This window comes from Liolophura sinensis, chromosome 2 (genome assembly GCF_032854445.1).
Source record: "Liolophura sinensis isolate JHLJ2023 chromosome 2, CUHK_Ljap_v2, whole genome shotgun sequence".
NCBI lineage: Eukaryota > Metazoa > Mollusca > Polyplacophora > Chitonida > Chitonidae > Liolophura > Liolophura sinensis.
In genome coordinates this window covers 14,759,780-14,769,941 of record NC_088296.1, presented here as the reverse complement: position 1 = coordinate 14,769,941, position 10,162 = coordinate 14,759,780, and the positions used below count along the sequence as shown (strand labels likewise).

Here is a 10,162-nt window from a genome sequence, read left to right as displayed (position 1 = left end):
TAACATTTGTTTTTGTTTTCGCTGTTTGACGCACTTGAATACAGCGTCACATCAGTCGATGAATTCGAGAGGTTTATAAGTATGTATTTTATATTTTATATCCAAAAAGCGCACAAATTCATGTCTATTCAGAAACTGACAAGACTGTAAACTTATAAAAAAGCGGGTATTAATGCATTATCATAATATGTACCTGTTTATATGCCTGCTTCCAGCTCTGATGGCTTCCTCTCCGGCCGACCGTAGGAAGGTCTGTCACCAGCCTGTAAATGGTCGTGGGTTTCCACTGGGCTGTGCCCTGTTTCCTCCAACCATAATGCTGGACGCCGTGGTATATGTGAAACATTCTTGAGTGCAGCGTAAAATACCAATGGAATAAATAAAAAAGTAAAATATGCCCGCTTGAATATTCCGTCTATATAATTGTTCATGTTGTGTGTAGGCCTACACAATTGGTGGGCGTTGGATATGAATTCTATTTCTCTTCTTTTAATATTTTTATGTCACAATTTCAATCTGCATACTTGTGCGTAATTATTTGCAACGGGAATACATTACCGATCATTTTTATCGTGTATAGTTTTTCCAATATCTAAAGTGTTAAAATCACAAACCTGATGTTGACAGGCGTCGAATTAGTGAAATATTCTAGAGTACTGCGTAAAACTCCAATCAAATCAATAAATATTGTTCTAAGACAATGACATGAAGTAAAGGGTGCATATCTCTTTCCATCGGTGTATATCTCGTATTCTTGTATAAATTATCATACAAGTAAACATCAGGGGTCCATGTGCGGCAATCTATCTGTGCTTTTTCTCAATACTGTATTTTATACCACTAAACAATTAAGAAAATAGAACTGAAAAACAACAGTAAACATTGAATTATTAATTCAACACCGTTATCGTCAGAAATTCACAAAAATGTAGGCTGCAGGATTATCGATATGACTCGTTGTTGCACTGTGTAAAATGGGAACATATTGGGTCAAATACAGATATACACAATTTGTGATCAATATTAGATTGTGATTCCTTTAAAACAAGCCTACATTGTCAAGCCTGTAAGAGTGAGTGAGCTCTTGGTGTTTAACATCGCACTTAACAGTGCTCTTCCACCGCTCTTTTATCTTGTGCGGCTTCACTGAGACGCCTTACCGAAGGAAAGTAAACCGTCCTGCCCAAGTCAACCAGTCGTTGCACTATCCCTTTCATGCCTATTGCCAAGCGAGGAAGTTACAGCTTCCTCTTTTAAGGTCTTAGGTGTGACTCGACTCAAGATCGATCATGGATCTACCTCTCACGAAGCGGCCGCTCTACCAACTGTGCTAAAAAATAGCAATCAAAGAATTTGTTTATATACAACTTTATTGAAATAAAGTCTAACAAAAAACTTTCTAAGTTATTAACAGATAACTTCCTTCTACTGCTCGTAACACTTAAATTCGCATATGATATAAATGGCACATTTGCATATATACACATACATACATACATCATTCAATAGGAACAGAGAAAAAAGTGCTCATATATTGATGATGAAATTGTAATTAAAATGTACAATGATGCAGATTAGTTCAATCTGAAGGGTTTACTCTTAAATTTTTCCAAACACTTTTTGTGTAGAACAAAATTATAGTTTTTTTCCTGCACAATTTTACACATCAAAATCAATCATTTCACAAAAATTGAGCTGTTACAGTACTCTTTATGTAGATATAAATTTATACAACATTTTTTGAAACAGGGTTGCTAAGTAACAAATTAAATTGATGAATCAATGGACTTATTCCATATTTCATTGATATGATGGAGGTCAGGGTTACTCGTTAAAGGAACTTCTATTGGGGGAAAACACCACATGGCAAACAAAGCGATTGACCTAATGCTGTATACTAAAGGTATCTTTGTTGAACCTTCCGTAGACATTAATCATTCTGTTATGGATGTGAACTAAGACTTTATTTGTGATTATTTTGCGGCATAAAACAAAATGCAGCTAGCGTCAAGCATTTTGCGCACACAAAATTTGTTTACGACAGAAAAAAAGGTTGATCCAATCGAAGAGTTCTGTGTAAATTACCTAAATACCACAGCACGTGTTCTGAACTTAATTTCCTGTACATACATATTATTTCAAACCAACCAAATATTTGCACCACGCACGTGCCATGCCTCCAGCTGAAATATGTCAATCGTCGTTTTTTCCCAAGAGGAGCATTTCCTCGCATCACCCACAGTCATATATAAGTAACAAGTATTGGGAAGTTTTACAAACTCGCACCAAATAACTGTTTGCCAAAATTTATATCTGTATGGTAAGGGCAGGTCATTTTGCTTTGCTTTCACAATATGAAACCCATATTACATCGGTCACATCTCCTCGCCACAAACTCCACCGTGGGGAAAATTACTTTGAATATCGTCGCACATGCAGTATTGCTTCACTGTTAGTCCAACAGACTTTGTGCTTTTTATACATAGACAGACGAACAGATAACGAACACAAGTGTCTCTAAACATGTCGTGGAGACGTATTTGATGGGTACCTTTTGTCTCAAACCCCGTGACAAACTACCAACGTTAACTGTCACAGGCTTTTAAATGGAACGCGTTATGACGTTGTTTTTTTGGCCGTCCTGGGTTGATCAAAACGTTTACCCCACCTAACGTCAGAGCAATCTCGGACTACTTTATTTTCAGATTGCTACTCATCATTTTTGCAACCGGTTTGCCAGTGCTGTAACAGTAGCGTGTCATGTACAGCATTGTGTCCACTGGTTGTGCGTTGCCGAAGATGTCCAAATCGCAGTTTAAAAACCCCGTTTTCTTCTGATGCGCTGCGGTCCTTGTGAACTGTACGTAACTATACTCCTGAGAACACATACACGGAAGCCAGTGGTGTACTACAGCAAAGAACGAATAAATCACACAGATTTCGGCCGCTTTGTTAACTATACAAAATAGTTTTACGAGTTTCCCATTGTGGCCATTTCTTTCACGATCACTGCAGTTGTCAACAGATAAATCAAAATCTATTTTTCTTCCATACATGGAATTTCACTTTCAAAATGTCTACAAAGTATCTGGATCTCCAACAGAATGCTCTGTAAATGTCTTTCATGAAAACATGTAGAAATAACGTCTCAGAGCTTGTCAAAATATTTGATTCTGATTGAACACAAGCCACAGTTAGCCGAGTGCTGAAGCATTTCTGTGCACAACTGAAAGGCGATAAGTGTACATCTCATTTAATTTAAAAGCAAAACATACAAACACAGTTTTCTATTTTGAAAATACTGTTGCATCTCAGTCACAATCGCCATGATCATGGGATATATTTCCAATCCCTTATAAACCCATCTATCGATTGCCTCACGGTTTACTCAGTAAACTATAATGCTTATTCCGGAACAAAAGAATCCCGTCCTGTTGGATATTAAGGCACTATCCCTGGCCGTCAACTATCGTACATCCACCAGTGGGCGGTTTGGAGAGCCATACTTCAGATGTCTCCTATGTAGGACGTTAAACCCCAAGCACTCAATCACTCACTCAGATATCTTGTACATGATTGTGAACACATACACTCCAAACCGGGAACCATGTAGATATGCGCAGCAAATGACTAGTAACTTGCATGTGTATAAGCTTTGCCGCCGGTATAAATCCACTGCCGCCATCGTGAAGTGTTACAAAAATAACATTTAATGTCACACATCCATTCTGTCACAAACCTACATATACTCCCCGATCTTCTCCCATTCCTTCAATAAATTTCTGGCATGCTCTGTATCAGAGCCTTTCTTCTTTTTGCAACTAGCGCTATAGAAGTACTGAAAGTCGCCAGGGTTACAGTACTGCAATTCTTTTCCTGCTAATACTGTCTCCTGTCACGCATCCCTTCCTAACGAACGCAAATACATTACATATCCTGTAGAAATGGATCGACACACAACTACGCCATACTTTATACGCACATTTTTTCAATCTCTTAATGAAATGTATTAAACGACGAAACAGACCGGTGCCTTGGTCATATTCTGGCAAGAGATGATGATGGCAAGTCTCTGATGACATTAGAAAAAACACAAAAACACAGACAAGTGACTTGATATGTCCGCAAAGGACTCCGACTAACAACAGTCAACTGCCTGTGTCGTCTAGTGACAACTGATGATGATGGCTGGTACAAAATAAAAACAAATCAGTGATCCACTATCGACTCGATCTGTCCCAAACGCACATCCGACTAGACTGCGTGAAAACTAATCACGGGAAGGGTCACATGGTGAACTGAGTAGTCTCCCTTGATTGATCAGCATCTGGATGCGATCCGTATTCCCAATCCGTACTGCTGTGGGCGAAAAAACATTGAACAGCTTAGACAAAACGAGAATATGACAGTGTTCAATCATGCAAGAAAATAAATCTATTTATTATTTGTTTATAGCAGTCTCAAGAATACTTTCACTTATATATTGACATGGGAGTTCAAGACTAGGTCATGCTGGCCTCTGAGGATGGCCGGGTGGGTTTCCTACGGGCTCTTCCGGGTTTCCCGGTAAAATATTTTTGAGTACGGCGTAAAACAACAATCAAATAAATACATAAACGAATCAATTAAACCGGACGGTCAGGATTGTGTAAAGGAAAGCCTAGGGAAAACCACCGACCTTCGGCATGTACCTCACATACCGCCGAAAGCAAAGCCGTTTATGAGTCAGGGGGACACCGTCGAGTGTTTAAATATATAACCAAGTAAGGTAAAAGAAAGTTTGGATCATTAAATATGCCAAACAAAAAAAAATATTTGTCTCGAGGTTATCAACGGTAATAATTCCGATAAAAATGACAAAATCGAAATTTTGCATAATAATCAGTTGATTAATTACCCATTAACGATTATGTACGCCACATTTACGTAAAAAAAAATCCTGCCGCCATTTACCTTTCTCCTCTAGAATATATAGCCGCCCGTCCTATAACAGGTCGTGGAATGCTCATCTGTCTGTGAGAATCAATGGTACAATATTCAATATCTATTCTGTTCAATATCTAACATATCAAGATGTACCGTTTGTGTGGCTATTACATGTAGATGCTTAGACCCGGTAGTCGTGGAATGCTCATCTGTCTGTGAGAATCAATGATACAATATTCAATATCTATTCTATTCAATATCTAACATATCAAGATGTACCATTTGTGTGGCTATTACATGTAGATGCTTAGGCCTGGTAGTTCAAAAGTATTTAGGAATAATTACCAGATTTAACTCTAATATAAATATAAACTTTTAATTTTGTAAGTTAGCTAATGCACGTTAGAGCAACCGGTCGATGATGTCTAAACCCATTTCAACTCACGCAAATCACGCATTTTAAAGAAAACCTGTATTTCATTTCGAATCGCCTTAAAAATGTTTCTACTTTGACTGATGAGACGTAATAAGCTACGCAAACAGATCGCATAACAAATGTTCTTTTAGATGAAGGAATACTTCTTTTGATACCAATAGTTTTAAGATTTTTCTGTAAGGAAACGAACAAACCTTGCATCACGTTTTTCATCTGATATTTTAAATATACTTCATGGAAAAGATAATAGAAGATTCACAAAATCAAACAACTAAAATCACTTATTAATGACAAAGAAAACGCTAAAATGAAATGTGTCTCTGATGATAGACCCATAAAAACTGTCCAAAAAATAGTTGGATTTGATTTTTTTATAATTTGTTTAACCTAGTAAAAGGCATTTGAATGCTATATGCTGTGGTGGCCTTTTTGATCACAGGGGGGTTAATGACGTCACAAAAGGCTTTTGTAATATTTCATCATGCAATATGATTATACGTATAGACCTCTGAATACATTTGCTGACTGACCTTTAAACGAATCAGTTAAGGCAAAAAATATAGATGTGACGTAAGTGATACCTTGCGGGTTAGAACAGGCCACCGTGGAATCTGACCTCGCAACATTATTTTACTCGGTTCAAAAAGTTCTTTAAAAAAATGCATTCTCCTTTCTGGGCATTTTTAATGGTCTTTCATCTGATATATACTTCTTTTCAGAGTGGTTTTTGCCTTTAAGTAAAGAACAAATGAGGACAACTTGATATCCATTCACTTTCGCCAGGTGCCATTTTTAAACTATAGTCTTCAGTTATCAAGGGCGTGAAATTTGTTAGTAATTTCCCAATTATTATTCAAATTATGTGTGCCCACCTTGTGATCGCTAATCTGATCGTGCATATGTAACCCATCGCGATGAAGTCGTGAGAAACTTTCGAGGAACAGGTTGCCAAGACGGCACATGTTCGCATGGTAACACTTACGAGCCATCTAGACGATATTGCCACGAGATTTCCCGTTTTGACATCGTTTCCGGGTCGTAAATTATGGCATGACGCATGTCTGGAACAGGTTGTAGGCCTAATTCTGGTTGTATATTTCTGTGAAAGGAAAATATAGGAATACTGAGCAGGTTTTCATCGATTTGACAAATCAACTTGAACGAATATATAGAGTGATACTCTGCAGTTGTTCCGAATATATTATACATACATGCCCTAAGTATGGTCTTTTGCTAGCAAATGCTAGTTCTCGAACTTGACTGGATGGCAACAAAATGGACCTGCGCACACAATTCACATTTAAAAAAGGGTGACAATATCTATTATACGGAAACCAACGACCAATTGAATCCCCAGAAATTGCTAATTGTGGTGCATGACGGAAGAAAATTTTGGAGACGAAAACAGCTTTGCAAATACAGCGTTGTGAATGCTAGTCTTACCTATCGTATCCAAATCCAGGGTTTGCGTAACCTGGCGGGTAGTATATGTCCTCGTCTAAACCGGCTCCCCTGGACAGATAAAAAAAAGACAACCATTTTGAAAGGCTATCAGCAAAGAGACCACGTATTAAAATGATCAAGGGGATTAAAACTTAAAACTTAAGATAGGCTATGCTTAATTCTGTCACCGGCATTTTAAATTTCAATTAATAATAACTGTAATTGATGTGTGTTCCAACAGTGAAGTTAACTAATCGCAGTACAAATAAATAAATAAATGAATTAATTAATTAATAGAGACCAAAACAAGCACAAGCTGGTAGCGCCTTCGGTTCGGCTGTTGTTATTATCATTTGAAAACTTTAATTACAACCAGCCAACACACAAAAGCCAACATAAATTGCACAAAGTACATAAAGTGAGGCTCCCACGTGCGTAGAGATTCCCACGTGCATGGCGATTCCCGCGTGCTTTCCCCCTGGGGTATGTCCGGTTTCCAACATCCATAAACCTAACTCTCATTGGGGAAATGGGAAAGTCAGGAAAATTCTCCTAATTATACAACGATCGGTCAATCAAAGCAGTAAGTACTCTATATGTATTCAATTATGCAAATATAAACCATTTATCACATGGCTTTAAACAGCTGTCGGATAAACAAATAACTATGTTTCCATGTACAAAACCTACCCGTTCCTGATGTTCATTGCCATGATATCGCTTTTGTATCGATTAGCCCGGTCTTTCCTGTAGCACGCCATAAAAAGAAGCCCGATGAATATCCCGATGGCCGCCAGACCCGCAGCGCCACCTACGATGCCGAATATAATAGTGATGTCCCTTTCTGAGAGTCCTCCGATATCTGGAACAGCGTAAACCGTGAATACAGAATTTGAAAACGATGACATTTCATTAATATAACGCACCCCAAAAAGATTTTAAACTTTGGCCGGTTAAATTTGTAATGACCAACGCGTTTATTGAAACGATTGAAGTCTTGTACTATCGCCTGCATGTATTATGCACGTTACGTTTCCACTGATTTGCATGCATGTGTAAACTAATCATAACTGAAGCAAATTTATCGTTAGGCGCACTATACTTTGCGACATATGTCTACACTTTCCTTTTCTATTAGCATTCGGATTTCTGTAAACCTTATGGTAAAACGGAATTAGATGACAAGTATCTATAGTCTCATACTTGTTTTGCGTTTAAGGGAATTCTCCACGTTAGTGTATATAAATGTGATATGAAAAGTTTGCATTCTTTTCTAAAATAAGTTAACGAATGTGACAATCACTGGAAGATTTCGCCGTGCTTTACCTTTACATGTTGGCGGAGGACCGCTCCAAGTTCCGTTTGTGCAAAACAGCGTCTTACTCCCTTCCAAGACCTCGACTGTTCGGGAACATCTGTAAGTCACTGCCCTCTGGGTCCGTGAAACAATGTCAGCATTCGTTCTCAGCGCCGGGCACGCTGAAACAAGACAGATAAGAATACACAAAAGCAAACAACTAAGCGAACCCAAGAACACTCGATTCGAGAACCTCCCATAAGCTTATGAGTGTGATTATTGGCTAACACCTATATATTTGATTAGGTGGGGTGGGGGAAGGAGAAATTACAATGTGACACTCAGCCATCCATAAGCCGCTAAGAGTGAATTTTTGTTTTCGGTAATATTGAGCCAGCTTTCTAGTTTAACGCCTCGCCTCGGTCAAAGCGGCGAAGAGCCGTGCTTAAGCACGATAGGAGCAAACCCGATATATTTCTCCTAGTCAAGCTTGGTGACTAAGGGAAAAGGCACAGTGTGGAGGTGGGTCGATCGGATGTCATGTTTGGTGCCCACATTTAGGAGTTTTCGCAAAACATTCAGATCCTTTGGCATTCAGTTCAGCTACAGCGTCGTGCAAACACACACACAAAAGACAGTAACAGTCACAATCAATGCTAAATGCGTTGTAGTCATTAGCAATGCTTAATAGTCAGAAGCATTGTTCAGTTGTCAGAAGCAATGCTGAATACTGAAAAGCGATGCTGAATACTGTGAAGCAATGCTAAATTGTCAGAAGCAATGCTAAATACTGAGAAGCAATGCTACATTTGTAAGACATGACAGGTTCCTAGCGGGTAAAGCTCGCGAGAGTTTCATATGTTGTCAGAGTGCCGTTGTAGCTCCATACGTTCACACAAAATGCCAGAGTGCCGTTGTAGCTCCATACGTCCACACGAGTGCAAAGGTGCCTTTATAGCTCCATACGTTCACACAAAATGCCAGAGTGCCGTTGTGGCTCCATACGTCCACACGAGTGCAAAAGTGCCTTTGTAGCTCCATACGTTCACACAAAATGCCAGAGTGCCGTTGTAGCTCCATATGTCCACACGAGTGCAAAAGTGCCTTTGTAGCTCCATACGTTCACACAAAATGCCAGTGCCATTGTAGCTCCATACGTCCACACGAGTGCAAAAGTGCCTTTGTAGCTGCATACGTCCACACAGGTGCCAGAATGGCGTTGTAGCTCCATATCTCACACGAGTGCAAAAGTGCCTTTGTAGCTCCATACGTCTACAGAAGTTGCCAGAGTGCTGTTGTAGCTCCATACGTCCAAACAATTGGGACAATAATAATTTAACATGGGAGGAAAACTGACCAGACGCCGGATTTAAGAAATCACACGTGATCATTTGCCAGCTACGACGTCGTTGTCGTTGTTCTGAATTTAATCAGTTTGTTCTAGTCTTTTATACTCCCCGGCCGTACGTGGGTAGATGCCAGAACCCTTAGGATGGTCATGGATTTCTTCCGCGCTGCGCTAGGTTTCCTCCCACCATAATGCTGGCCGCCGTCGTATAAGTGAAATATTCTTGTAAACGGCGTAAAACACTAATCAAAAAAATAAATAAACAGTCCTTTATATTGATATTAAAGAGGTATACTCTGTTTCCTATGAAGTGTGCATGTCGGGAGTGATCTGAGCGCTGGGCAGGGTTAGGGTGAAAATACTGATTTATAATTCTCATTTATTCTCTTAACCACACTACTGAATCCTGTCTGTATCGGTTGACACTTAGTTTTATTAAGTCTCGTGATATTTTTACCCTCTACCCGACCAATTGTTTCCATGGTTATCACTTAAAACCACTCAAATTGCTCACTTTTGAAAGGTCTGTATGGAACAGAGATGAAACATCAGGATAGACATCAGAAAGCGATGCAATAAATATATAAATATATAAATATGCGCCGCATATGAGGGTAACTCAGTGGGAATGAACAGTCATATTTTATTGCATGCATGACTAATTAGAAAGACATCTGTGATCCTTAAAAATAAAGTCAAATTGGTGTCAGAA

The 10,162-nt window shown here is 38.9% G+C and overlaps 1 protein-coding gene across 1 annotated transcript; it reads right to left on the bottom strand.

Annotated features, from left to right (window-relative positions):
- Positions 1-4,286: 4,286 nt before the first annotated feature.
- On the bottom strand, positions 4,287-9,409 carry LOC135462511 (uncharacterized). The gene is made up of 7 exons (XM_064739737.1): positions 9,223-9,409; positions 8,132-8,284; positions 7,496-7,667; positions 6,806-6,874; positions 6,345-6,461; positions 4,954-5,013; positions 4,287-4,359 (listed from the first exon to the last, which is right to left on the bottom strand). Exons 1-7 carry the CDS (start codon positions 9,407-9,409, stop codon positions 4,287-4,289), a joined length of 831 nt encoding a protein of 276 aa, XP_064595807.1.
- Between the last annotated feature and the right edge of the window lie 753 nt (positions 9,410-10,162).

Bases quoted from the DNA above. Each gene is read 5' to 3' on its own strand.
- LOC135462511 (XM_064739737.1), bottom strand. From the start codon at position 9,409: ATGGAGCTACAACAGCACTCTGGCAACTTCTGTAGACGTATGGAGCTA. The intron at 6,875-7,495 runs GTAGGTTTTGTA...TTATCTGTCCAG, and splicing joins GCAATGAACATCAGGAACGG to GGGAGCCGGTTTAGACGAGG. The intron at 5,014-6,344 runs GTAAGTGTTACC...TGATTCTCACAG, and splicing joins CAATATCGTCTAGATGGCTC to ACAGATGAGCATTCCACGAC.